Source organism: Carettochelys insculpta, chromosome 10 (assembly GCF_033958435.1).
Source record: "Carettochelys insculpta isolate YL-2023 chromosome 10, ASM3395843v1, whole genome shotgun sequence".
NCBI classification, from domain to species: domain Eukaryota; kingdom Metazoa; phylum Chordata; order Testudines; family Carettochelyidae; genus Carettochelys; species Carettochelys insculpta.
In genome coordinates this window covers 48629942-48657282 of record NC_134146.1, presented here as the reverse complement: position 1 = coordinate 48657282, position 27341 = coordinate 48629942, and the positions used below count along the sequence as shown (strand labels likewise).

Sequence of the window (27341 nt, the reverse complement as noted above, 5' to 3'; positions counted from 1 at the left end):
CCTGCAGATGGCGTTTCACCCCAGTTTAGAGCCAGGGTATTTTTGCTACCGAAAGGCCTTCTGCAGGAGGAGGAAAGGGAATATATACGAATGTGTGCTGGATGCATTCAGGAGTTAGAGAGTTTGGGGAGAATATTCAAGAGGCTCACTGTATAACAGAACATCGGTTTCTGACAGATTCCCCTGAGCAAATTACTTCATGCACCACAAAGGGATCTACGTGTTAAATAGAACAAAGGCACTGCATTGCTATTGTTACATAAGAACGGCCACACTGGGTCAGACCAAAGGTCCATCCAGCCCAGTGTCCTGTCTGCTGGCAGTGGTCAATACCAGGTGCCCAGAGCGAGTGAACCAAGCAGGAAATGATCAAACGATCTCTCTCCTGCCATCCATCTCCAGCCTCTGACAAACAGAGGCCAGGGACACCATTCCTCATCCATCCCGGCTCACAGCCATTCATGGACCCAACCTCCATGAATTTATCCAGCTCCTTTTAGACCCTGCTATAGTTCTCCTCTGGCAAGGAGTTCCACAGGTTGACTGCGTGCTGTGTGAAGAAGACGACAGGATGGGTGAGGAATTATGGGGCCAACTCCTGCCAGCGGAAGCAGCTGTCCAGCTCTCTGGAACGCAAAGCTTCTCCTGGGTCCAGGAAAGGGTATGATCTCGCTCACCCACCTCTCGCGGATCCTGGGACCAGCACCCGCCCAGCAAGGTTGTTCACAGCTAGACTTGGGACGCACGTGACTGGCGCTTCTCGTTCCGTGGTACCCGGCCTGGCCTTGGGATGGAAGTTTTCACCCCACGAGAAGCAGCACAGCAAGGGGGGCATTCAGAAACGTGGTTGGCTTTGTGTGGCACTCAGAGGACAGCCCCTGCCAGCCAGCATCTTCCTTGACTGTGAACCCCCGTACCCCCGACTCGGCAGTGCCCCGGGTGGGAGGTTAATGTTTCGACTGCGGCTCTGGGCCTCCAGAAAAACTTTCCACGGTCAGCTGAACTCTGTGCTGCACTTCAGGTGCCGGAGCCAGAAACCCCCCAAGTGGTTGTCCAAATAGTTAATGGCTCGTTTGATTCCTCCCTGGCCCTGCTCCCCCGCATCCCCCCAGCAGGGGAAGGGTTCAGGGCAGCAGCAAGTGGCGCTGCTGGGACTGGGGGGTCCCAATCCCCGTCTCTGGCCCAGTCGGCAGACGGGTGGGGGGACACGTGGGCACCAGCCCGGGTGCCGCGGCCACGTGGGAGCATCATGTAACTAGTTACACAACCGGGGGTTGCCGCCCCACGCGGCTCCGCCCCACGGATCGCTCCCCAAGACCTGTCCCGGCCTGCGGGCTCCGCCCCACGGATCGCTCCCCAAGACCTGTCCCGGCCTGCGGGCCCCGCCCCACGGATCGCCCGACCCTGCGGGCCCCTCCGCCCCACTGATGCCCCCCACAACCGGCCCAGCCCCAGAGATCCGCCCCCGCGGGGCGCTCCGCCCTCTGCCCCTCCTCCCCCGCGGCTCTGGGGCCGCCTCCCCGGCTCCGCCCCGGGGCCCGCCCCACGTTGTGTAAACGGGCGCGGAACCAGCGCTGCCCGGACGGGAAGCGGGTCTGCGGGCCCCGGCGGAGGTAAGCGGGGCGGGCGGGCGGCTGCTGCGGGGCAAATCGGGCTCCGGGCTCCCTGCTCCCTCGCGGGGGGAAGGCGCAGGGGAGAGCCCCGCAGGTCCCTGCTCGAGATGGGGACCTGCTGTCCGTCCCCGGGTCCCCATCCCGCCCTCTGGCTGCCCCGGCCTCAGCACCAGTGTGGACGGAAAGTGGATGAACTAATCCGGATTAACCCCGGGGGGAGGGGCTGTTCCAGAGCAAGGGAGGGCAGCAGGAGTGGGGCAGGAGAAGTCTCCCCCTCCTCCAGCCCATGTCAACAAGCACCACAACCCCGAACCGGCTCCTGCCCTCCAGCCCCAGACACAGGCCCGGGCTTGTGGCACGGCCTTGGCTCCAAAAGTGAATTTCCTGCAGGAACTGGGGCTGCTGGCCCATGCTCCAGCACCGCCCAGCCTCAGTCGCTCAAAACCCACCCCCGTGCACAAATTACCACAGCAGGGAGAGCCCCCAGGGCCCAGCCTTTCATGCTTCCCCCTGCAAGCTCTTGGGCTAGGAACTCGCCTTTCTGTTAATGCCAGGTGAGCGTCCCCCTTCATCACGTGGCTCCAGAAGCTGGGACTTCAAGAAAAACCCGACGGGCTCCCATGAGCTAACAGCAAAGTGGGAGTTGGCTGTAGCAGCCACCGGGTCCCAGCCCCTCTGTGCATCCGCATCCCAGGGTCTTCTGCTTGGCTCAGGCCAGAGTCTAGCATTACTGCCCTGGCACCTATTCCAGCTGAGAGCGACTGGGGGCCGGGCTCATCTCCAATCCGGTGAGTAGGGTTATGATTGGTTGTTATTTTTCTGCCATTGAATGTGTGAGTGATGGGTCTGAGCGGCCACCACTGGAGCGGTTACGCAGAAGGAATCAGAGGGACTGCTCCTGGGATGCCCATGCTGTTTCCCAGGCTGTGCTGGGGCAGGGCACAGCGGGGAGCCCTGCAGGAGGGAACAGCTGTAGAGGACGGTCTCCAGGGAGCTCAGTGGCCCAGGGGGAGGGTAGGAGAGGCAGTACAGTAAGGTCTCGACATTCACGAGTGCCACCTGTGCAAATTCAGGTATTCATGAGTGGCTTCGCTTTCCCAAGGCTCCGGGGCCGGGAGTGCCTGGGGCTGCCATGGGTTCCCCGGGGCTCCAGGGCTGGAATGCCGATGGCTGCTGTGAGTTCCCAGGGCCCTGGGGCAGCCGTGGGTTCCCCAGGGCTCCAAGCCCCCGCCCAGCCTTGGCGACAACCAGCATTCGCGAGGTTCTGAACGCAGATCCCTTGAGCCTGTGAGCCCCCGCTTTCGGATCACAGGAGAGGCGGTAGCATGGCAGGAGCCGTTTCAAATGAAACGCAAGGCCCCAACTCGACCGCCCATGGTCATTAAAGAGACAGTTGTACCTGTCACCCAGGGCAGGTGTTACTCTGACAGCAGTTGCCCCTTCCCCGTGGGATCATTACAGCCTGCAGCAGCGGTGGGGTCCTCCATTCTCCCACCCGCCCTGACGCCTGGGTGTATTAAACAGCTGTTGTGTTCCAGCCCAGAGCTGGCTGCCCTGGCAGAGCGGGGAAGCGATTCCTGCTAGGGGCCGGGTTCTGGGATCTGAGTCTGAAAGGGGCTAGACAGAAGGTTAGGGCACAATACCCCGGTTGGGAACTGTGAGTAGCAGGAGGAAGAGGCTGTAGGACACACGCCCTGATGGGCTCTATGGAGATGCTCCAAGCAGAGGTGACAAAGGTTTGTGTGTCTCTGTTCACAGATAGCCTCGCACCAACAGGCTGCTGCTGGGAAGGCTGGTTGGAGGGCTCGCCTCTGCCGCTCACCAGCCTGGCTGCAGCAGACGGCACCGTCTGTCAGGGCAGTGCCCGCCCTGGGGGACAGCGGGGAGCATGTCTCAGAAGAGCAAGACTCTGCGGGCCCGTGGCAGGAAGGAGATCACGGCCGAGCCAGCTGGCAGCGGGGATGCAGTGCAGAGCGGAGGTGCCAGGGTGCCCCGCGGCAAAGGGAAGGGCCGGGTGGAGCCGAGCCAGGCAGAGGCGTCGGCCGTGGAGAAGAGGAGGAGGACGGAAGGGGAGGCGGCGGAGGGAGGAGGGACAGGCAGCCTGGGGGAAGCCGTGAGACAGGCTCGGCTGCGGACTGCCCCTTCCGTGCAGGAGTTCAAGTACAACAAGCAGCGAGTGCGCCTGGTCTCGCAGGGCTCCGACCTCAAGGAGGACGCAAAGGGCATCGTGTACTGGATGTCTCGAGACCAGAGGGTGCAAGGTACCGGCTGTCCCCGGGCCAGGCCGCAGGGTGGGCCAGGCTACGAGGAGCCAAAGGCCTTTGCCCCTGGAGCTGCAGCAGGCGCTCGCAGTTGAGATAACACCCCTGGGATCCCCAGACCTGGGCTGCTGCAGACTGTGCTGGGCTCCGCACCCAGCGCCATGGCTGGGCAGGTCCTTTGGGAGCCCCCTCCGTAACGGGCCTGGCTGGAGCACAGGATGGGCTGGCCGGTGCTGCCTTCTCCTCTTTCCCCAGGCCTCAGCGCTCCACGGGTTTTGCTCCGTTGGAGTCTGAGGTTAGACTCCCCCGTGTGCTGTAGCTCCATCCCCGCCGGCCGGGAGCTCGGCAGCCTTGGGGGAGGGTTGTGCTCAGAGACTGCTGGGTGCCTTTCAGAGCAGGAGCAACATCAACAGTCCCCTTTTACAGGTGGGGAAAACTGAGGCACGAGGCTGCATGTGCTCAAGGTCGCACAGCTGGACAGCAGTGCAGCCCAGGCCTCCCGGCTGCGGGACCGAGCCATGGGAGGGACGTCGGGCAGGGCTGCTCTGTAGCATCGCAGCGCGCTGGTCTGATGCGGTCACGTGCTCTCTGCCTGCAGATAACTGGGCTTTCCTGTACGCCCAGCGCCTGGCCCTGAAGCAGAAGCTCCCTTTGCACGTCTGCTTCTGCCTGGTGCCCAAGTTCCTGGAGGCCACCATCCGTCACTTCGGCTTCATGCTGAGGGGCCTGCAAGAAGTGGCCCAGGTACCCGTGGCTCTGGAAGTGCTGGGACGGGGGTCCCGCTGGGGGGCGGCGCACTGGCCTAAGGCACACGGCCGTGGGGCAGAGGGGGAGCGCAAAGCTACGGCTCTCGGGAACACCCCAGCGGGAGCAAAGGGCCCAATCCTGCCAGGGGCCTGCTGCTGGACGTGACATCTCTCTGGGGGGGCGGGAAGGGGGTTGAACTCAGAATCCGTTTCCCTTCTCCCGGTGCCGCGGGGCACTCGCTTGCCTGACGACTCTGCGCCCCCGCAGCCAAGTCCCGTCCGTCGCAGGGACCCAGCCCACTGCCTCCCTGGGGTGGCTGTGGCTGGTTACCGCGGGCCGAGATCGGTGAAGGGTCGGGTGCTGCCAGCAGACGACGTGGTGCCCGACTCTTGCTTGCAACCCAGTGGGGAGGCGCTGGGCAGCTGGGCCGGGAGGGGCAGTTACATACCCTGTCCCTTCTTTCCAGGAGTGCCAGGAGCTGGCCATTCCCTTCCACCTGCTCCTCGGCTTCGCCAAGGACGTGCTGCCCGCCTTCGTGACGGGCCACGGCTTCGGCGGGGTGGTGACCGACTTCTCCCCGCTCCGCAGCCCCATGCAGTGGGTGGAAGACGTCCGAGAGAGGCTGCCGGCAGACGTGCCCTTTGTACAGGTGGGGTCCAGGGCTGCGAAAGGGGCTAGGGGCCGCTCTGCACTTAGCCCGTCTCTCTTCACTGGCATGGTCGCAAGGCAGGGGTGATACTAGCACAGCTACCAGCTTGCCCTGGCCCTTTAGGAAGGGGGCTCAGGGTACATCTACAGGGCCCCATAGAGCGATGCCATCAGGGTCTCAGGCGCTTAGTGGGGACACACAAAATCAAACCGTCAGGGCTTGACGGTCGACGCCTGCGTTCCTCAATATCGTGCCGAGTAAGGGAGGTCAATGGGGGAGTTTGTGAGGATGGCCAGGTAAGGCTCGTGTAAGTAAGGCGATTCTAGCCCCGCTATTGTCATAGCCGGAATTACATCTCTACGATCGACTTGAACATCTAGCGTAGACCTGGCCACAGAAGCAGACAAAGTGTGGAGAGCTTGTGACTGCAGATGAATCAGCAGCGTGCGGCTGTGTCCCCAAGATGAGGCGTAATCGCTTTCCAGGACCCAAAAGGGTGTTATAAGGAAAACTAGCCTCCTTAATGTCTGAGGGTAGGACAAGGAGCAATGGGCGTAAACTGCAGCAAGGGAGGTTTAGGTTGGACATTAGGAAAAACTTCCCAATTGTCAGGGTGTTAAAACAGTGGAATAAGTTGCCTGGGGAGGTTGTGGCATCTCCATCCTGGGAGATTTTTAAGAGCAGATTAGACAAACACCTGCCAGGGATGATCTAGAAATTCTAGGCCAATGGTTCTTAACCTGGGGTGCACACACCCCCTGGGGGTGCGTGATGCCCTTTCAGGGGGTGCAGGACATGCCAGATTTTTTTAGAAGGTAAATCATCAAATTAAGCCCAGGCCTGTAAGTACAACTGGTTTGTTTAATCAAACCTATGTATTTATTAACATTACACATTTTACATATACTTAATATGCGTTTAAAAGTGCATAGGCCGCCCCATCTCCTTGTTTGAAAAGGGGGTGAGAACATATTTTGCAAACCAAAGGGGTGCAGGCTGCAGTAAAGGTTAAGAACCACTGTTCTAGCCAGTGGTTGGTCCGGCTATGATGACAGGACTGGACTGAATGACCTCTCGAGATCCCTTCCAGTTCTATCAAAACACAAAGCCGTCAAGTAGCACTTTAAAGACTAGCAAAATGGTTTATTAGGTGATGAGCTTTCGTGGGACAGACCCACTTCTTCAGACCAGAGTCTGGTCTGGTCTGGCTGTGGTCTGACGAAGTGGGTCTGTCCCATGAAAGCTCATCACCTAATAAACTATTTTGCTAGTCTTTAAAGTGCTACTTGACGGCCTTTTGTTTTGATAGTGTACAGACTAGCACGGCCCCCTCTCTGTTACTGTCCTTCCAGTTCTAGTGTTCTATGAGTCTGTGATTTTTCTGGTCCCCCAACATGATCAGCTTTGGAGAAGGTGGGGGTGACCCCAGGTGGGTTCAGGCTGTGGGCAGGACACTGGCTCTCTGAGTCAGAAGGTTCTTGAGCCTGTGTGTAGTGGAAGGTCAGAAGATCAGGGCTGCAGAACAAGCTGAAGGGGGGAGGGACTGAAGTTGTCCTGGGGCCATGACTTTTCAGGGGGACACGTGGCCACTGCATAGAGCTGGAGACAGCACTGCAGGGAGGGACCCCTTAACAACTCCTGCTCCAGGGAGAACGTCCTGCTCAGCACATGCCTCATTGCTTCTCCCAGTAGAATCTCTCGGGGTTGGGAACCCCCCTGGCTCACTGTCCGGGCTGAGAGAGAACCACAAGACAGACAGACACGCACCACTCCTCCCCCCTCGCACAACTGGTCAGCTCTGCTGCATTCAGCAGCTTCAAAAAAAAAAGGGTTTTGATTAAGTAACTCATTGGCGGAGCTTGTGGGGAGGTGTAGATCCGTCCTCCCCAAAGCACGGCCTGCGGAGACTGGCTAGATTGCACTGGCCTCTCCTCCTCCTGGTCAGTTGCGTTCCCAGGGCCCAGCACCAGGCTGCAGGGGAGTTGGAATGAAAAGCAAAGCCCTGGGAAGGTTTGTGGGGACCAGGGGGTTTCTCTTCTCTCACCCTGCCTGGCCATTCCCTGCTCCCTGCCTGCTTTCCAGGTTGACGCTCACAACATTGTCCCGTGCTGGGTTGCTTCAGACAAGCAGGAGTATGGAGCCAGGACAATTCGACGGAAGATCCATGATCGGCTCTCGGCATTCCTCACAGAATTCCCTCCTGTCATCAAGCACCCATACCTACCTGCAGCCCCAGCTGAGGTAACACCTGGAGTCCTTTAGCCCCAGGGCAGCTCCTTGGGGAGCATCCCAAACACTCACTAAGCTTCAAACTCTGTTGGAGGGTGGGCATATTCTCAGTTTTACAATGGGGAAATGGAGACCTGGGGGTTAAGTGACTTGCCCAGGGTCACACAAAGGCAGTGGCGGAGCAGGGAACAGCTCAGAAGTCCTCATTTCCAGTTCCCTGCTGCAGTAGGGGCAGATGTGGCAGCAAGCAGTGGTCAGGGTGTACTTAGTAACAGGGCAAAGGAGGATCTGGCTGGTCCAAAGCAGCTGTTAGAACTGTCCCTGGCTGCTGCAGTGTCTGACACAGGGCAGTCACCCCTGCGGCTTGGCTAACGGCTCTGTGCGACCGTGCAGCCCATCGACTGGAGCGCCTGCTGGGCCAGCCTGCAGGTGGACCACACGGTGAAGGAGGTGACGTGGGCGACTCCGGGGACGGCCGCAGGGCTGGCCATGCTGGAGTCCTTCGTCGGCGAGCGGCTGAAGTTCTTCGGCACCGACAGGAACAACCCGAACAAGGCTGCGCTCAGCAACCTATCGCCGTGGTTCCACTTCGGTGAGTGGCCCCTGGAAGGGCGACGGGCCTGACTGAACTAGTTCATTACCCCCCGGCACGGTCTGGGCTAGGGAAGGGCCCAGGGCGCGGAGAGTGACTCCCCCAGACGGGCCCACGCTGCTCTCGCATTCACCCCCCGTGTCAGGCTGGGTCTGCCACACCCCTGCGGGAACCCCAGAGTACAGGGAGCAGCTGCCCACCACCCTCTGGGCTTCCCCGTCTCTCCTCCCGGGCAGGCCAGGTCTCGGTCCAGCGGGCCGTCCTGGAGGTGCGGAAGTCCCGCGTTCAGCACAGGGAGTCGGTGGAGGCGTTCGTCGAGGAGGCCGTGGTGCGGAGGGAGCTGGCCGACAACTTCTGCTACTACAACAGGAACTACGACAAGGTGGAAGGTAACTGGGGACCCAGCCCACACCCAAGGGAGCAGGGTCGGACTCCCCGCATGCGCGAGCGCTCTGCTGCAGGGCAGGCCAGCACGCGAGCGGGGAGGGGAGAGCGAGAGCTGCCTCTGCCCGCACTGGCTGGCAGGGTGGGGGCCTCTGGCTTGGTGGCTCCATCACCTGGCCCGAGGGCCCCTTTCTCAGAGTGTAGGCACCAACTCCCTTGGCCCCACGTCTGCTTCTATCCTCTCTCTTCCCAGCCTTTCCCCAAGCCCTGCTCCAACTCCACTCCCCCTCCCCACTTCCTCCTCTCCCTCTGGCACATCCCGCACCAGCTGTCCTGGAGGGGAAGGCGGAGGGAAGTTGGTCTGTGGGGCGGCTGGCAGGTGAGAAGCACTGGGCTGCCAGTGGGGGCTGAGCACCCCTTAGTTTATCCCTGTGGGCCTGGAGCACCCGTGGAGTCAGCGCCTCTCTCAGGGCGCCCAGCCCCACCCAGCTGCTCCAGCGCTTCTGCCCAGGGGGCTGTGTTTTGAAGGTGCGCAGGAATGGGCCAGAACCACCCTCAAGCTCCACACCCAAGACAAGAGGCCTCACCTCTACGAGCGGCAGCAGCTGGAGGAGGGGAAAACCCATGACCCACTGTGGAACGCGGCCCAGGTACCCGTCACCCTGAGCTCTCCTGTTTCCCCCCCTCCCTCCCCGATCCACTGAGCACCCAACCCTGGCCCGTGGGTGCCTTGGCCAGCGCTGGCTGGGAGCACATGCCAGGCAGGGGCCAGGATGCCCTGGGGCTGCCAGGAGGGAGCTGGTGGGGCTGGGGTCAGAAGGGCGCTGGCCTGGGGGAAGAAGGGGTATGTCACTCGGTGTGGACTGGCACCTGCAGACAGGCCTAGAGCCAAAGCAGGGCACAGGCGGGGGCAGAACCTGGCACAAGCCCCCGGAAACGGCTCAGCACAAGGGCTGGAAAGTCCTCCTGCCTCCTCGCCCCCTGCGTCTGGGCAGCCCTGGCCAGCGCATGGCGGGGACCGGCGCTTAGAGCAGATACTCCTCAGCCATGGACATGGGGCAGAGTTCCACTGGGCCGGTGGGGCCTGCAGGCGGGAGCTGGGTTCTCCCCCCGGGCGGCCTGCCAGTAAGGTAGCCAGCAAGCACCTCGGCCGCTGGGAGCACCAGGCCAGGCCCAGGCAAACCTCAGTTCTCAGCTCCCTCCTGCCTGGGGTTCCCCTGGGGCAAGGCTGTGGCGGTCCTGGCGGTGCCCACGTGGGGCTCTCCTGCTTGTCGCAGCTGCAGCTGGTTCACGAGGGGAAGATGCACGGCTTCCTCCGCATGTATTGGGCCAAGAAGATCCTGGAGTGGACCCGCTGCCCGGACGAGGCGCTGCAGTTCGCCATCTACCTGAACGACCGCTACGAGCTGGACGGCAGGGACCCCAATGGCTACGTGGGTGAGCGGCAGGCGCAGGGGAGGGAGCCTGGGAGGGGGCGGCCAAGGTCCCCTGACAGAGGGGAGGGGCAACGGTTTCTGATGGGGGGCCCACTCCCAGGGTGTGGTAAGTGGTGGAGCGCTACACGCGGCTGTGACAGGAATGGGAGGTCGGGGGGTGGAGGCCAGGAGGGAGTTGAGGTGAAGGAGCAGGTTGTGACTTGGGGCGGAGGATGGAGGTGCAGGGGGACCAGGAAGAGGGGATTAGGGTGCAGGAGCGGGAGGGAAGGGGATTGGGGTGCAGGGGCCGGGGGGTGCAGAGTTGGGGAGTAGGAGGGGCTGGGGTGTCAGATCCAGGCTGGGGCCAGCAGGCACTTACCTGTATGACTCACAGACAGCCACCCAGCAGGTCCCTCAGCCCAGCTCCCTGCTGTGCCTGCAGCTGCTCAGAGCAGCTCACTGTGGGGGTCCCCGAAGGCTGCCAGCCTGGCCGGGGAGGGGTGCTTTGCATGCTGCTCGTTCTTCAGACACTCGGCTCTGATTGGCCAGAAACCAGCCACTGGGAGCTGTGAGATTGCGCTGGGGGCGGAGACAGTGCAGACAGCCTCTTACCCCTCCTCCCAGGCTGGCAGCATTGGGAGATGCACCCAGCCCCACAGCTGGCTTTTCAGTACTCTGGACGCCTCGGCCCCCACGGCGCCTGTCCAGCTTCCTCTCCACCATATGCCCCCCCCCCGGCAGGGTCAGCCGCCGGCTGCGGGGGGCACTGGGGGCGGATGGCACGAGCAGGACTGATGGGGTGCCCTATGCCTTGCAGGCTGCATGTGGTCCATCTGCGGGGTCCATGACCAGGGCTGGGGCGAGCGGGCCGTCTTCGGGAAGATCCGCTACATGAACTATGCCGGCTGCAAGAGGAAATTCGACGTGGGCCAGTTTGAGCGCAGATACGACCCCCGCCAGGTGGGCCAGTAGCTGCGCCAGGCTGCTGGACATGGGGCTCTCCCACCATTCCCTTGCAGTGCCCGTGCCAGAGCCCAGGCGTGGTGGGCTCCTTGCCAAGGTGCTGCCTGACCTCTGCCTACAGAATTTGGCCAAGTCACCTGTTTAGCCCTGGGCTCCCAGTGGGCACCTCCAGCTGGGCCACCTCCCTCTCCTAGGCAGGGACAGCCCGCAGGCAGGGCAGCTGTAGATCTGCTATGATATTTCTAGAGAGGACAGGTTTGCCCGCCCCCCCAGCTGCTCATGGACCTTCCCCGTCTAGCTGCTGCCTGCAGCAGGCAGACAGATGTAGCCTCCTGGCTCTTAGTGCTCTGGGCACGTAGCCTCATGCTTCTGGCTTGTGTACAGTACAGCTGTTGGGTGGCAGAGGGGGACTCAGAGCTGCCCAGCCCCAGCTGCAGGCAGCATCTTCGCTCTCCCCCAGAGCAGGGAGCGCTGGGGCTAAACATGCTGCCCTCAGCTTTCCTGCCCCCCACCCTGAGAGGGACACCTGTCTCATGCCATGCAGCTGCTCACAGCGAATGCAGTGACTGTTACAGACCCCCCCACAACCCCAGGCCTGTCTTGGGCCTGATGACACCCATCCCTTGTGCACGTGCCCTTAGGGAGCGGCAGGCGATGCTGGCAGGTCAGACGAGCAGGGGCTGTGCAGCCCTTGGTCTCATGCCAAGCAAGTGGCAGCTCCGCTCACCCATGGGGCAGGGGACAGTGGGGCACTGATGGCTGCCCCTGCAGCTACTGCTGGACAAGGCTGCCAGGCTGTGGCAGATACCATCAGCCCAGCACATTCCTAGCCAGCTACATGCCTGAGCTCTCTGCTGCTGTCCTGTTTTCTGAGCATTTCTTTACCAAGGCAGCTCTGCCCACGGCAGCAGCTGAACTAGCGTTGGCCCCGTCGGTGCTAGCATTACCCATACCGCGAGGGACGCGGCCAGGCCCGAGGGAGAGCCCTGAACGTACCTACCCTGACCTGTCCAGGGTGATCTGCCTGGCACGCCGACTTCAGTTAGAGCCTCTCCCTGCATGGCCTGGCTTTCGGGATTCCTCAGCGCCAGGCCTGGACATGTTCAGTCACACGACTGGTCCCAGCAGCAAGCTGGCCGGGGTTCCTTACTGGGCCACCCCGGTGGTTTTCCGTGAAAGGAACCCACGAGCCTGGCGCGCTGGGGAAGCCAGCTCTGGTGCCCGCCTGGCTCCTAGGAGCGAGATCTCTGTACTTCCTTCTTTCAGCCTGCTAGTAAACTCCAGTACCACAGAGGTCAAGCAAGACCAGCCACTGCTTCTTATTAAACTGAGTTTATTAGGGATGGCATCGTCATGGTTACGCCACAGTTGTACAGCCGAGAGGAATCCCATTCAGTACTGTGCACTCCCCCCCATATGCACAGCTTGTGCACACCTACCCTGTACTGAGTAGCAGATAGTGTGGGAGCTGGGCAAACAGGTCAGTAATAGCTTCATTAGTGTCCTACATCAGCTTGTGTTAAAACCCTCTGCTCTACTGAATTCCCAGGCAGGGTCCCGCTCCCAGCCAGAGCTGTCCCGCTCCGAAGAGGGACAAAACCCACACCTCCATTCACTGGCTTTCCAAATACAATCAGTGCTGCCAGGAACTGCCCCACGGCTCAGCCCCCAGGGAAAGGTCCCACAGTGTTAAAGTGCTGAAGTCAGCTGAGTCCTGTTCTGGTGGCTCCAAGCCAGCACATGGGAGGAACCGAGTGGTGTCTCCAAGCTCAGCAGCGCCAGGCCCCAACCCAGGCATGGCTGAAAATAAAAGGACCGCTCGGACAGGCGTGGGGGACAGAATTGTGCTGCAGTGCATAGGATGGGCTCAGCCCGTGCAGAGCTCTGAGCCAGCTGGAGGTTGCTGGCCATCCATGGAGAACAGTGGAGGTATGTGCAAGGGGTCGAGCTCTGGGTGAGCTTTGCCCTCACCACTGTTTTGTTGCAGAAATGGGTAGTGGGGCTAGCGTCTCCCTGCTTCCCATTCTGCCCCCCTCTGGGGCTCCCTACCCTGTATAGCTGACTGCTGCTGCTTGCCCCATGCAGTACCACCCCCTCTGCGTACCTGAGGGCAGGTGCGCCTCAGCTTCCAGCACCGATCTCCCACTGAGCGGCTCAGCTGAGCCTAGTTCCACCTTCCACGGCAGCGCCCACCTCCCAACGCTCTGCCCCCAGAGAACCTGATCCCACCCACTACTGCTTCAGGAGCCACTCAAGTGCCCCACCCTGGAGAGAAAACAGGTGTTCTGCTGGGAGAAGCCAGCTGGCCTAACACCTGGCAGGAAGGAGCCCAGGGAGGAGAATCTGCTTCCCCAACACAGAGCTCCCCTGCCCCCCAAACGCCCCAGCTGGTCTCCCTCAAAGGCACTTGCAGCCTGTTTTACTCCAGCTTCTGCAGCTCTCCTGGGGAGTCATCATTGGCATCAGTGGGGCTGGGGCCACGAGGTCAGAACCAATCAGGGCAGGAGCTGAGGGACAGCTGCCATCCGCACCCCCTTCCAGGCAATACACCATGCTCTTCCCACTTCCAACCTACATGAGTCTAATCTTCAGCTGCACAGGCCCTGGGGAACATGCCCCAAAACTAGAGCCCCGAGTTGCTGCCTGCACAGCGCAGCACACGTCGCCCCGAGTGTGCACTTGGTACCAGAAGGTGGCACCGACAGGCTGCACTGCAGATGTCACGGACACGCCCCCAAATCACACCAGCTGCAGGCACACTGCCCAGCTGTGCCACACCACAGGGCTCTGCCAGGCATGAGGACAGCCAGTGCCAGCCTTCCCCAGCTGGGGCTAGCAGGAACTGGGGGTGGAACACCAGCTGTCCCTGCAGAACAGTCCAGCCTGGCAGGGAGTCTCTCCCGCACCAACGTCCACGGACACCAAGGGCCAGATGTGGGTGCTGCCCACCCCCTGAAACCACCCCGAGTGAGGTACTGGGACAGCTTTAAAATCTGGCCCTAAGTGACCAACTGGCATGGGAGCGGCTAACAAGCGAGACAGGAGTGACTGCATTTAAGAGACCGACAGCTTAAACCCAGGCTGTGTACACCGAGATCCAGCCAGGCCCAACAGCTCGACAGACAGGAGGAACCGGCCTGGGCCACCCGTGCCCTGTTTGCCGTTCTGAACCCCCCCAAACAGCTTTACCCCATGGCAGAAGTGATCTTGGGACCAGCTCTCTGCCCGGAGGGGAGAATGTGCTAGCAGCACGGCCCTCGGGGGGAGCACTCAGCTGGGCCTCCTGCGGCCCATCACGGCCCGGTAGCATCTCCAGCCACACACACAGCTCCGCTGGACAAACTGGTTCAGGCAATGACAGAGGAGCCTGGGAGCCGGCCTAGACTGAGCTGATCTGACTGCATGGGCTCTGCAGCGCGGGGTGCAGCCCCGTTTGAAGCCGAGGGAGCTGGCTGACGTGCTGGGCCGGCTACGCCGCTCTGCCTCCCTGAGTGTTTGATCCAGCCGGGGCTGGACTGCTAGGGGGGGGGGGTGTCTGATGGGGGAGATAGGGCAGGTCATGCGAGAGGCGGGGCACACAGCTGAGAGGAGTCCGGCACACACCAACGCTGGGTCAGGAACAGGGCCCAGCCAGGACACCCTGACGGAAGGGAGCCTTCCATCGAGGGCGCAGCGCGGACGGGAGAAAGGGCCCCCTGCACCTGACCAGGGCTTGGGCCTGCTCCAAATGAGGTGTGGTGTGGAGTCACCACAGCACCCAGCCCACGGCAGACCCCCCCAGTGCTCTGCAGCCAGAAGAGGCCTGCGCTGCTGCCAGGCCTCCAGCTGTCCTGATGTTTGCTTCTAGCTACGCTCCATGGGTTGTGAGCAGGGATGGGTCCTCAGCGCACCACAAGGTGTGATGCTCCAGGGCCAGGCCAGCACCAGAGGTGCCGTCTGCTCTCCCAGGTGCCTGGCGGGGGGAAGTGGGGGCTCACAGGGCCTGGCGCAGGAGCCCCCGGGGTTTGCATTCTGGCTGTGTTCAGACGGACGCTTACCCTCGGATCTCAGTGTAACTGCTCAGCTCCCTGCGGGCAGAGAGTGGTAATGCTGCAGCAGTCCAGGGGAATGGTACCACACGGCAGTGTTGCTCATAGCAGCAGGTCTCCTGTAAGAGCAGAGAATCCGGGTCCAGACCCAACGCCTGCCCCGGTTCAGCTAAGGGGTCTCTTCTCCCTGCACGGGGGATGCAGCTTCCTCCTCTCCTGCCTTGCCCCAGAGAGCAGGAGCTCTTGGCAGTGCCAGAGCGTAACCCAGGGCAATCTCCTGGCATCTAGAGCGGAGGGGAAGGCTCAGTCGCGGCTGGGAAGACAGGGCAGGGCCTTCATTCCGCAGGCGGGAGCTTCATCGCCACCTGGCACCACCCATGGAACTGAACGGCAGCAGCGGCGACCAGGGCTGCTCAACTCAGCAACTGGCCCAGATCTGCCCCCCGAGCTTGTGCACAGCCACCGCGGTGCCCGTCTGGGCCTGAGGGAAAACCAGATCAACTCCTTTGCCACATGCAGGCTGCGGGCTAGCCTGATCTACCACCCAGCAGGGCCCTGCCATGAGAGTGAGGCCTCCCACCAGGCAAGGCAGCTGCTTCTTCCCCTTGAGTTCAGGGCTGCTAAAGAGATCACATCAGCTGCCAAGGAGACGGGCTGGCAAAGCCCCTTCCTTCTCTGTTGTCGCAGAGCAGCCGGCCTCGGCAAGCAGCAGCACTCCAGTTACACCCCGGGAGAGCTGAGCCGGGCAGCTGCTTTCACCTCCTGAGCGGTGGCAGCTTCAGGGAGGACGGGGCCGGGCCTGGCCAACACGCCATCTGCAGGTGGAACTCCTCCCTCAGGGACGGGGCAGCAGGCACGGACCCACGCTCCTTGTCCCGGGTGTGGCACAGAGGAGATTGGCCGCTGGGCCCTGGAGGAACACGCTGGCACGTCCACCTCAGCAGCATCCCAACTGGAAGAACCAGCAGCCAGAATCCCCCGGCTCCAGCGCTCACGTAGGGAGAAAGAAACCGTCTCTCGGAGCAAAGCAGGTCAATACCGGCAGTGCGGGAGGGCCAGCTGCTCGGAGCCCAGCCGCGAGCCAGCCCTCCCGCGGCTCCTTTATCATCCACGAGTCTGTTCAGTTCTTAGGTTCGTCTCTGCTGATAAAGGCCGCACGCGCGCACCACACACACACACACACACACACACACACACACACACACACACACACACACACACACACACACACACACACACACACACACACACACACACACACACACACACACACACACACACACACACACACACACACAGAGTCTGCTCTTTCCCTCCACCGCCATGCTCAGGTCGCTGCCGTGGCCTCCTGCGGTGGCTCCTCCTCCTCGTAGTCCGAGAGGTCACACTCGACGCTCTGCCTGGCCAGAAGCTCTCTCCTGGCGTGCAGGCGCTCGCACCTGGGGCAGCCGCCCGACTTGAAGCAGCTTTTGTGATAGCAGGCCTTGCACTCTGGCAGGGGGAGAGAAAGCAGACCATGAGCACCGAGCTGGGACTCGGCCACGTGCACCAGCTGCTACCCCTTTCGGACGCAGCCTGCCCCCGCCCAACGAGAGGGAAATAGCACCGCTGACCGGGGAAGGAGGGGTTTTGTACCAGCATCTCGTTACCAGTCTCACTGGTTCGCCTTTATGGGGGTCTTACAGGGAAAGATCTTTGGAGAAGGGACGGGGCCCATATGCGGGTGAAAGGCAAGTAATTGGGGGCACTTCGCTCAGTTCTGGAGGGTGTTAGGTCAGTTTCGCTTTGTAGCTCATCCCTTTGCCAAAGGCTTCCTGCCCTGCCAAGGAAAAGCCCACCCTACACAAGAAGCCCTCTCTGCAAACGCAGGTGGCGTGGAAGTGAGACGGGCACACTTGTAGCCTGCCAAGGGCGCTCCGGAGAGCTCAGGAGACAGCGCTGCTGTGCACCAGCCCAAACGCAGTTCTCGCCGACAGCGCCTGGGGGCTTCGGGAACCTGCCTGGATCGTACCGGTCCAGCACCACCTGGCCCAAGCGTGGTGGCTCCTGGACTCCCTGGGGACATTCTTAAAGGCCCTGCAGTCAGATGGGCCGCGCAGCCCCTGCATGCTCGAAACACCTGTCGTGCATCTCAGCTGCCTGAGTTGGAGGGCAGGCAGCAGCCACAGTGGGAATTAATTTGGGCCTGCCCCACCCCCCGCCTGACCATCCGTGCCAGGGCTACAAGGCAGCGCCTTCCACCCGCGCTGAATTTGCGGGCCCAGCCCAGCTACCTCCCAGGAGCAGCGATGGCTCCCAGCGGCTCACCCTCGCAGGTCCTGCACTTGTAGAGCTGGAAGGGGAAGATGATGTCCTCCTCCTCCTGACAGAACTCGCAGATGAAGCCCTTGGCCTGGCACAGCTGGAACGGAAGGGGAGAGGAGTGAAGAGGAAACGCCCTGGGGATGATGGAAACGCACCTGTTTTCCCCAGCAGCTGGGCCCGGGAGTGACAGGAAAAGCAGAGGCTGCTTCCCCGCAAGGGTACCTGCTTCGAGAGCAGCACTTGTGCATCTGATCACTCGCCTGCTACCAGCTAGGCCTGGGCGGGGGGTCACACGACCCATGAAATTCCGACCGCCCCATGGGGCTGGAGACGTTGTCTAGCTGAGACATCAACGGCATCCCAGGAGCACACCGGCAGCCTTGCCCACGGTGCTGTCTCAAACCAGCTGGGCTGCCTGTCTGCGGGGTGGAGGGGTGCAGGAACCAGGCGTGCTCTGTTTCTCTCAGATTACACACACACCTGCAAGGGCCACACCCTAGTCTTGCTGCGTACACGAGCGATGGCAGAGCCCAGTCAGTGCTACCGCAATAGAGTGCGGGTAACAGCGGTTACACTGAAAGGCGTACCGTACGCAGGCCCACAACAGCATCGCCTGCACACACAACCCTGCCACACCAGTGACCGTCCAGGTATTTTGTCCCCTTTGGGCTGCCCAGTAAGACTCAGTTCCTGAAAAGGCCCTTTTTTCAGTCAGCTGCTTTTTGGTGGCCAAGGCCGGCTCTCTAGTCTCTTGTCCCAAAGATACGCCCGCAGGCAGTGACCGGCATTGCTCCCCTGTACGGGCGGGCCACAAAAAAATCCACCACTGTAATGCACAGAGACCTCTTCGGAATGCTTGCAAAGAGAGTTAGTGGAGTCACCCGTCACACCAGGTTTTCACACAGAAAATCCAGGCCCCATCTACCCTATGAAAACCACATGAATGAAGGCCCAGTTACAGCCCGGCTGTCAATGACAGAGTTCAAACACTGTTTCAGCTTGAGAGTATACAGGACCCTGAAGTGGCTACAGTCCTGGAGGAATCAGGCCTGCATGGGGCTCAAGGCCCCCCTGGGGTTGTTTCTGCAGTGTAGCTCAGCCTGGAGGGAGGAGGTGAAATGTTACATCTGGGGCCCTGCTGGGCTCCATCTCATCTCACATTCAAGCTGGGTTCAACTTCATCTCTTAAAATCCAGTAGCAAAAAGGAGACTGAGTGAAAACAAGCACAAACTGATCAGCAAAGTTGGGGTTAATTAAAAAAACAAAAGAGTAGATGGGAAAACCACAATTCAAAGTAACAGAGAGAGAGCCGTGTTAGACCGTATTCTATCAGAACAAAAAGGCAGTCCAGTAGCACTTTAAAGACTAACAAAATAATTTATTAGCTGGTGAGCTTTCGTGGGACAGACCCTTTGGTTCTCTCTGCCTTAAATATTGAGTCTGTTCTGGCGTGGCTGTGGTCTGAAGAAGTGGGTCGGTCCCACGAAAGCTCATCACCCGCTAAATTATTGTGTTAGTCTTTAAAGTGCTACTGGACTGCTTTTTTGTTTTGACACAATTCAAAGGACACAGAACTGCTCCCAAAGCCCTCTTCCCCTGCAGCCTGGAGCAGCCCTTCCAATTCCTGTTTATTATCGGACTCTGAGCTGCTGGGAAACCCACCACTTGGTATTTCCTCATGCAGATACACTGTCTGTTTTAGCGCAGCATTTCTGCAGCCAAACACAGAGGGACCGTTTCTGTAAGATTGCACATTTCTAGCCCATTTGGGAATGAAATGGAGGGAAGTGCCCAACTTTCGGGGCATGCAGGGCATTCTGGAGCATGGCAGTTTACACAAGAATGTAGGAATTGCTGTCCAGCCCAGCATCCAGACAACACCATGCATCAAATGCTGCAAAGCGAGGGGCAAGAAGGTTAGCAGTGGGTAGGTGCCCAGGGAAGCTGATTAGCCACGTGCTGGGCCCCAGGGGATGCAGTTCACATGCCACCACCCACCAGCCATGATGCAGTCACCATGGATCACTCAAGCCAGTCCTCATGGGGGTTCTAGGCCAAATAGGAGGTGGCCTGTAAACTCAATGTCATGACTGGGACAATGCAGCATCCTGCATTGGAAAATCTTGAAACTGAGCTCAATCACCTCCCTGCAATGTAGGGAAGATTGTTGTTTTGACTAGTGGGGAAACTGAGGAACAGAACTGGGGCACAACTCGCCCAAGCTCATGCGACAAATCAGCAGCAGCATTAAAACAGACCCAGGAGTCCCAAGTCTTGCTGCCAGTCAAGCTGCCTCCCCATCCTATACACAACAGAGCACATCCCAGTGCATGTCAGAGGGGCACCCGGCCCATTTTGATACAGCAGAAAAGGAAATGGCCAACGAGTGCATGGCAGGTTGAACCTCTCTCATCCGGCAACATCCGTAATCCAGCATGATCTTAGCTACCCAGACCACCACTTCTCATGGGCGTGTCCAAGTGGCCCATGGTCTCAAAGTTTGTTTCCAGCCACCAGGCCTGGCTCTCAGTGGTCTGTGCTGTTATTTAGCTGTAGTTTACCCCTACATGTCTGGTAAGAGACCAGTAAGCCGTGGAAGGGTTGGTAACGCACTAACCAATATTGCTCTCCTGTGGTCCAGCATATTCTCTTGTTCGGCACCGGTCAGGAGGTCACCGGATTAGAGAGGTTTAACCGGTAGTGGGAAAACGCAGCTTCTTCCTGAAATAGCACCAATTGTCCATGCTGCTCTTCAACGCCGATCTCTGGTGCTGTGGAAACTCCTCTGCTCCCGTACAGGATAAGGGCCACACGTGAAGCCAGTTGGAGGATGTCACCAGCTAAAACCAATCGTATTTGCCCTCAGCACATGTTCTGGAGATCCTGCTGCTTTAAGAACACCAGGTCCCTCTCCTGGCCCGTTCCTATAGTAAAGTCTAGTCCAGCAGTAATAATAAACATTCTAGTGGAGAGAATGATGATAACGTTACCCACCATGCATCTCTCAACGTGCAGGGTACCCGCCTTGATGAGCTCTGTCAGGCGGGGGACTAGCTCCCCCTTCTTAGTGGCAGTCAGGTCGTTTAAGGAATAGAGGTGCAGATCCTCTGTCAAGTGACCTGGCACGGTGTCAAAGGAGTCCAGGAGCCTGCAGGGACGGAGACACCAGAGCTCAGGGCCAAACACCAGCGAACCAGCGCTCTACAGAGTGGGACCTGCAATGGCTCTGCTGGTCTATTACACCAGGTGACCCACAGCTCTGCCTTTCCACCTCCATCCAGTCCCTGCCCCAGCACTTGCACCTGCCTGCCAATTCCCTGCTGCACCATGGTCCAGCCTAGCAAGTTCTGTACCAAGCTGACACCTGCACCTCCTACTCAGCTACATGGTCCCCGCTGTGAGACTCAAGCCATTGCAAACCCTGCCTGCCAGTGCAGCGTGCGCTTTCTGCGGTGGAGAGGAAAACCAGCAGGCATGGCAGAGTCTGGTCTAGGGAACAGGGGAAGCTGCCTGCAAAGGTTGGGACCCGCTGCTGCAGGGAGTGCAGAGAGAAGGTCCTTGAACGGCAGCGAGTGGTGGGGATAAATTAAGCAGCTGTCCGTTTCCCTCTACAGGGGTCCAGGGCTGAGCCTGGGGGACAGCAAAGCGCGAGAGGCACCCAGGCAGCAGAGCCTGATACGACGGGATGTGTCTTGGCCGACTGAGCCATTTCAGGCACGGTGGTGAGTAGGAAACGGTGGGCCAGGGACGGCATCTGCGCTCCTCGTGCCAAACCAGGGGTGTCTCATCGCTCACAGCCCCTCGTGGTCACTCAGCACTGACTCACGTCAGCAGCCAGAGGTGATGGCCGCAGCGCAAGGCACCCCTGTGAAGGGCACTGCAGCTTTGGGAAGTGGGGGTTCCCAAAGGGGCACAGGGGAAGCCCTGGACAGACCTAATCATGGTTCAGTGTCTGTATCCGTCACCCCTCTTTCCCCAGCTAACATCAGCAGAAGCCAGTCTCACACCCAAACATCGGCCCCGTTGGCTTAATCTGCTTTCAGAGCGCTGCAAGCGCTACAGCTTGTCAGGGCACAGTGTGGGGGAGGTTGGGTGCGGGACGGGGGTGGGGACTGATCCTGGGAGGAATGCTCCCTGATGCTTCTCAACAATTTGCCAAAGTCTCGGCAAGCCTCCACGCTGCAGAGGTCCGGGCAGTGGCTGGCATGTCAGGCTGTACAGCGACGCAGCCGTGAGAGTCTGAACTTGACCAAGTTCAGTGCAGGTCAGGTGCCCGGTACTCACTCTTTGGCTAACCGGCAGGTCTTAAACATGTTCTTCAAGTGGAACAGCTGGATTCTCAGGAGCTGAGGAAGACAACAGAAAAAGAAGGATGAAGTTTTCCGTACGCGAACTGAACTGCAGGCCCCAACCCAGCCTGTGCAAGTTGGCTTCAGCTCATGCTGCAGCGAAGCTGTTTCTGCTGCCAACCATTAAAGGGCTAGGATAGAGCCGGGGGAGAGCAGCCCTCACGCTGCACAGCATAAAGCGAGGTGCAGCTGGAGATGAGGAAAATTCCTCTCCATGTGCCATTGCACAGAAAACAAGGTGCCCAGTGGGAAGGTGCGTTATGGGGATTTTAAGTGGCTCTGAAACATGTGCCCCCCAGCCAGGATAAGACTAGAGACACCCTGATTGGGCCCCAGTGAGTGACACTCTTCCCTCCTCAGCTCAGGTCTTCTGGAAGGTCAGATTCCACCCCAGCCCCTTGAAGGGGCGTGACAAGGAACAACACGTGGACAGGTTCTGCCAACAGAAAGGTCACCGGGGTGGGATACCTGCAGAGGCTTCTCTGAGTGGATGGGAGAGGGGAAACATTTCCACTGACTACAGCCCAGGACTGGGTATTAAGGCTACTGCCTTGTATTTCCAGCACTGCCATCAGCACACTGGGCAACTTCGTGCAAGCCACTTAAGCAATCAGCACCTCAGTTTCCCCAGCTGTAAAATGGAGATGATCCCTATCCGTCTTTGTAATATGCTCCTAAGCTGGTGGACAAGCAGCCTCATCTAGAATGGTAAGCAGCAGCTGGGCCTTCTGGCACGTGAATGAAGCCCTCGGGAAAGTACGGGTACAGTACCACAGGGACAGGGGCTGCTGCAGCACCAGCGTTCCCTGTGAGCGGAGCACTTGGGCGGCCGCCCAGGAGAGAGTCCGGTGCCGCCCAGCTGATCAGCAAGCGCTCACATGCGTTTCTCCTGGTGGTGCACACCCTCATATGCCTTGGTGCACATAAAATTTATTCTGCCCATGGATGGCAAAAAAAAAAATAGAGGGACCCCTGTGCAGCACCCCTGTAAAAAATACCCCAGCGCCATGGAGCCTGGGGCATGGCCTTACCCGGACTTGGTTCAGAGCCTTCACTTTCCGGTAGAGCGCAGCGTTGAGGTCCTGCATGCTGAAGAGCGGGTCGCTCCAGATCTTGCTCAGCAGGTCCCGGGAGAAGTTGCTGACGTAGTACTTGCCGAAGTCCCACTTGCGCAGGATGCGGCTGGGAATCACCATCTGGGCGTTCTCGTGGCAGCACTGGCAGAAGTACTTGCCCAGGTACTCGCAGTACCGCAGGCGTTTGATGTAATCTGGCCAATGGGAGAGAGAGTTTCACCCCTGTCCTGGTAAGGGCTGTGTCAGCCCCTCACCAGGAGCCAGCGGTCTGTGTTTGCTCTGCAGCAATGGGAGCCATTTGCTGGTGCCTGACATGGGTGGGTGATGCATCAGCAGATGCTATGGGTCTGTCTGCACTGCACCTGAACCCCCACGGCTGCCCTGTGGCAGCTGGCTGAGGCTCAGGCTTTAAGTTCAGAGTCTCACAGCTTGGGCTTCTGCCAGAGCCTCTCCAGTGCATTTAAACAGCCCCATACCCAAGCCTGACTCAGCAGACATGGGCCAGGTGTGGAGGTTTAACTGCAGTACAGACATGCCCTAAAGGTCCTGGCAGACCAGGCACCTGCTCCAGCCCAAAGGAATGCTGGGATCTGTAGTCTCCCCGCAGTTCACGGAAGCCTGGGTCTGCCCAGGTATCGCATGCAGCCACCCCAAATAAGAGTCAGGAAAAGCAGGTCCTTCCGAGGCCTCTACTAGGAACCCACAGTCAGAGAATGGCACCTCAGTGTGGCTCCTCTACAGGTAACACAGCTGGCGAATGCTGCTGTCTGTCTGGGGCCCCACCAGCCTCACCTGTGGGCTTCGGGTGGAACACAAGGGGAGCGACTGATTCCCACTCCTGCCGTGCCGGGGCACCACAGCACGACTGGGCAGCTCCGAACGAGCAGCCACCCTCGCTTGCTTGACTCTGCTTAGCAATGGGGCCAGGGACTTAAATGCCTTCAGAGAGGCCATCCCTTTCGTGCCTGACACCACAGCCTCCCTGAGGGGCAGGCTGGCCCAGCCACAGCGCCTGCAAGCAGACAGGCTCCCCTAGATGGCCTGCCGTGGGAAACGCTGCCACCACTGCAGTCGTTCTGGGAGATGCTGGGATTCCCCCAAGACTGTCTTCACTCACCGCCATGTCCAGCTCTGGGGAACCCTTTACCCTGCTCCCTGGAACCTAACCTAACCCCCCTGCGCACCTGCACTCAGCCCAGAAGGAGCAGGCTCAGGTGTCAGGGTGAATCAAGGTGCCCCACAGCTCCAAAACACATCCCTTTCTATGGGGGGAGCTACAGGTTCGGACACAGCCTCCCGCCCGCCCGTCCGTTCTGCACCGTCCCGCGCCCTGCGACGAGCTCGCTGATTCCGGGAGCCAGTCCCGGGTGGATCATGAGCTGTCCGCTGCAGCTGCACACTTATCACCTGCTCTTCATCTGCTGGTGATGTGTTACTGACAAGGCCGCTGGGAAGCTGGGCTCTGCCCGGTGGTAAACCCACTCCCTGCGGGAGACCGGCAGAGAAAGCTGCACCTGTTTCCCATGGCCCGCAGGTGGAGATCCCCACGATCCCTCCAGCTCACTGGCTTCCTCGCACCCCTGCATTTGCTTCTTCATTTTTCTAGCCCCTCCCCAGGCCTGCCAACGGGAGGTGGGGAAAACGGAGGTGGCAATTGCCCCAGGGCCCAGCATTTCAAAGGGGTCCAGAGTTCCAGCCGCCACAGTGGCTGAATCTCCAGACTCCTCTGAAATGCTGTGGAGTGCTGTGCGCTGCTCCGTAGGAGGTTCAGATGGGGCAGGGAGTGGCGGTTGGGCACTAGGCTGGCCTCCCAAGCCCCACCCCTTCTGTCTCTGGCCCCACCCTTCCTGGGGGGTAGAGAGCCAGGCCCATGGTGCTGCTGCTTCCCAAGCCCTGCCCCTGCTGCCTCTGGCCCCACCCCTCCGGGGGAGCAGAGAGCCAGGCCTGTGGTACCGCTGCCCCTTCCTGCCTATCAACACAGCACCCAGCAGAGGCCGAGTTTACAGCTACAATCGGCGTGCCAGCACTCACCGGGCTCAGTCCGGATGCCACAGCCTGCGCACCGATAGTTCTGCTTGGCGACAGCCACCTTCCTCCTGCCCAGAGACAAGCCAAGCCACGTGTGAGCACGGCCCCGCCAGAGCGCTCCCGGCGCAGCAGGGCTGAGGGCACTAGGGCCTCGCTTCTCACCAGCGGCTCAGCTGAGCGGGTGAGCTTAGTGTGTGAGGCAGCTGCTTTTGCTCTGTGCCTGTACAGCCCCTAGCACCACAGGGGCCCTGACCGCAGCTCACGGGGGCTACAATTACACAGGTGAGCAATGCTGGATCTGCCCTGAAGCCCCCACATGGCAGCAGCCGGATACGGCGAAAGCTGCAAGAGGCAGCACCCAGCACGGACAAGGGATGAACAGAGCTTGTGGGCCCGGGCTCAGAACACTCTCACAGGCCCCTTTGACAAGCCCGGCTCAGCGGACAAGCCAGGAGCTGGCAGCCCGGCATTGAGCACCGGTAAAGAGCAGCTGACAGGCAGAGCTGTTGGCACAGGCACCAGCGACGGTGCCACTGAACAGCAGCATCTCCCTTGCAAGGCCCCCACAGACGGCAGCTCAGCAGGGCAGGTGAACTGTCCCCTCCAGCAGGGCTCCATTCCAGCCCCGGTCTGAAATAAGAGGGGCTTGCGGGAGGGCAGGGCCGTCGTCTCCCAGAGGAAGAGCAGATGGCTGAAGTGGAGCCACTGGGCCGGAAGTGATGTTGGCCGCCCAGGCCTACCTGTGTGAAGGATGCGGAATCAGGGGAGAGAGGGGGATCTTTGGGGCATTTGGCTCCTTAATTTTATAGCCCCTTCCCGGGCCCACTGACAGGGGTAGGGCAAAAGGGACAACTGCCCCCCAGGCCTGAAGCTCCTCTAGGGCCACAGGGGGTGGGTGGGGCAGACTCAAAGGGCGCCCACGCCCCAGGGCAGCCCCTTACGTTGGGGCCGGGTGGATGTTGAAGATGATCTGCGGCCGGGGAGGGGCCCACTCCAGGTTCCCGCGGACCCGGATTCGCAGCTTGTAGATGTCGGCGTGCTCCCCGTCGTCGGGCGAGATGGGCACAGAGTCCGGAATTGGCAGGAGCTGCAAGAGGGTCAGACGTTGAACTTTACTACCCCGGCCTATGGCCGTCTGCCCTGCTGGGCAACTCTGGTGCCACTCCCAGACAAACTGCCCGTCTGCCAGCCCCGCACCCCCGTTCCCACCAGGAGTCGTCTGTCTTCGGGGGCAGCTGGAGAACAGAATTCCCATCCCAACCCAGTGCTCTTCAGCACCATCCCAGCACACGCAGGGGAGTGCTCGTGCCCCTTGCTCGTCTGAGGCTGCCCCCACACCACTAGGGGACGCTGCTCCAGCCTCTGATGAGCAGGGCGCACTTTATGGGCCGCCCCCGAAGTGACAGCAGGTAGGTTGGTGCTGGGCCAGGCTGCCTTCCCTGAGGCACACAGGTCTGCACTTGTCGCAGAGGGAAGGACGCCCCAGAGGAGAGGCAGGAGCCACGCCAGGAGGATGAGCACACCTGGTTTGTAAGGACCAACCAGGTCTGATAGGCACAGGCAGAGCTCACAGGGGAACAGAAACAGCCGTGACGGGAGAAGGGGGCAGCTTCCTGCCTCACCGGGCTCCACAGAGCTGCCCTGAGCCCAGGGAGGGCAGCAGGCTCCACCAGGGGGAGAGGGGCAGAGCAGAGCTGGGCCCATCAGGGGTACAGCGCCCCATGATTCCTGCTGGGCCAGCGTGAAGTCAGGCCAGCAGAGATGGCAGTGGGCAGCGCACCGTGACTGCTGGGCTCCGTGCTTTGGGGGACTCTATAACCCAGCAGTGACGGCCACTCGCAGGCTTTCCTGCGTACAGCAGGAGTGACCAGACACTTCTCCGCCCCCACTGGCAGCCCAGAGACCGAGCGCAGTGGCTGAGATGATCCCCAATTGGTTAGGCAGCCAGTGGGGCAGCTCTTTTGCTGCCCCCCAAGGGGGCTTGTGTGGGGGCTGGAGAGCAGAACCACCCCAACCAGAGGTCAGGCACCCTGCCACAGAGACAACCTGCACCACAAAGCACCTGGAATCAGCGAAATCCAAGCAGGGATCCCCTCCGGGCAACCAAGCTGGGGCTGGGCACGTGGGCCTCTAGCCAATGGCTGGGGCCAGTCTTTATTTTCAACAGCAGCTGGAAAGCTGAACCCCACCATGCACAGCTCCCTAGCACTCTGGCTGCTGAACGTGGGACTGGCCAGGATCTGGGACGCAGCTGACCCTGATGGGCAGCGTTCTTAAAGAACGACCCCAAAGCCCCTCTCCCCCCATCAGCCCGGCCCCGCTGACGCTGGGTGGGAGATGGGCGCCGTATGGCAGGACTGGCAGCATCTATCTCAGAGGCCTAGGAACTAGAATAGAGATACGGGTGGGTTGGGATTGAGGGGGCACGGGCCAAGCTGGGATCACAGGGCAGTGGGGGGGTTGAGGGGCACTGGCAGAGATGGATATGAGGAGCCCAAAGTGGAGAGGCTGCAAGCAGGGTTTCTTGTACCCCAAGCGGTCGCCCAGGAGAGATTCAGGTGCTGCCCAGCTGATTAGCAGAGCACCACAGCCACCCACAGTGGGCGATGTGTGTTTCTATGTGGTGCACATCTGCACATGCCTTGGTGCACTTAACAAAATTCATTCCACCCAGGAATGTGAAAACGGAAGGGAACACTGGC

At 60.4% G+C, this 27341-nt stretch overlaps 2 protein-coding genes across 5 annotated transcripts in view; one reads left to right on the top strand and one right to left on the bottom strand.

The window, feature by feature from the left end:
- Window positions 1-1474: 1474 nt before the first annotated feature.
- LOC142018717 (deoxyribodipyrimidine photo-lyase-like) lies at window positions 1475-12161 on the top strand. 2 transcript variants are annotated; one of them, XM_075004719.1, is made up of 11 exons: window positions 1475-1613; window positions 2168-2401; window positions 3372-3874; window positions 4473-4618; window positions 5088-5270; window positions 7353-7511; window positions 7893-8091; window positions 8328-8480; window positions 9004-9125; window positions 9753-9912; window positions 10708-12161. In XM_075004719.1, the coding sequence occupies exons 3-11, from the start codon at window positions 3502-3504 to the stop codon at window positions 10860-10862; spliced, it is 1650 nt and encodes a 549-aa protein (XP_074860820.1). In that variant the 5' UTR covers window positions 1475-1613; window positions 2168-2401; window positions 3372-3501; the 3' UTR covers window positions 10863-12161. The 2 variants fall into 2 exon arrangements, 1 of the variants encoding a protein (XP_074860820.1); XR_012646897.1 differs by lacking the exon at window positions 10708-12161 and having other exon boundaries at window positions 8328-9125; window positions 9753-9776.
- A 135-nt stretch (window positions 12162-12296) lies between these two features.
- The window catches only part of RUBCN (rubicon autophagy regulator), a 60895-nt gene continuing 45850 nt past the window's right edge, over window positions 12297-27341 (bottom strand). For all 3 annotated transcript variants that reach the window (XM_075004716.1, XM_075004717.1, XM_075004718.1), the window contains 7 exons: window positions 25581-25726; window positions 24643-24707; window positions 22567-22805; window positions 21471-21532; window positions 20181-20334; window positions 17189-17282; window positions 12297-16372 (listed from right to left, as the gene is read on the bottom strand). In XM_075004716.1, coding sequence (XP_074860817.1) covers window positions 16209-16372; window positions 17189-17282; window positions 20181-20334; window positions 21471-21532; window positions 22567-22805; window positions 24643-24707; window positions 25581-25726 — 924 coding nt within the window. In that variant the 3' untranslated portion in view covers window positions 12297-16208. The remainder of the gene's footprint in view (window positions 16373-17188; window positions 17283-20180; window positions 20335-21470; window positions 21533-22566; window positions 22806-24642; window positions 24708-25580; window positions 25727-27341) is intronic.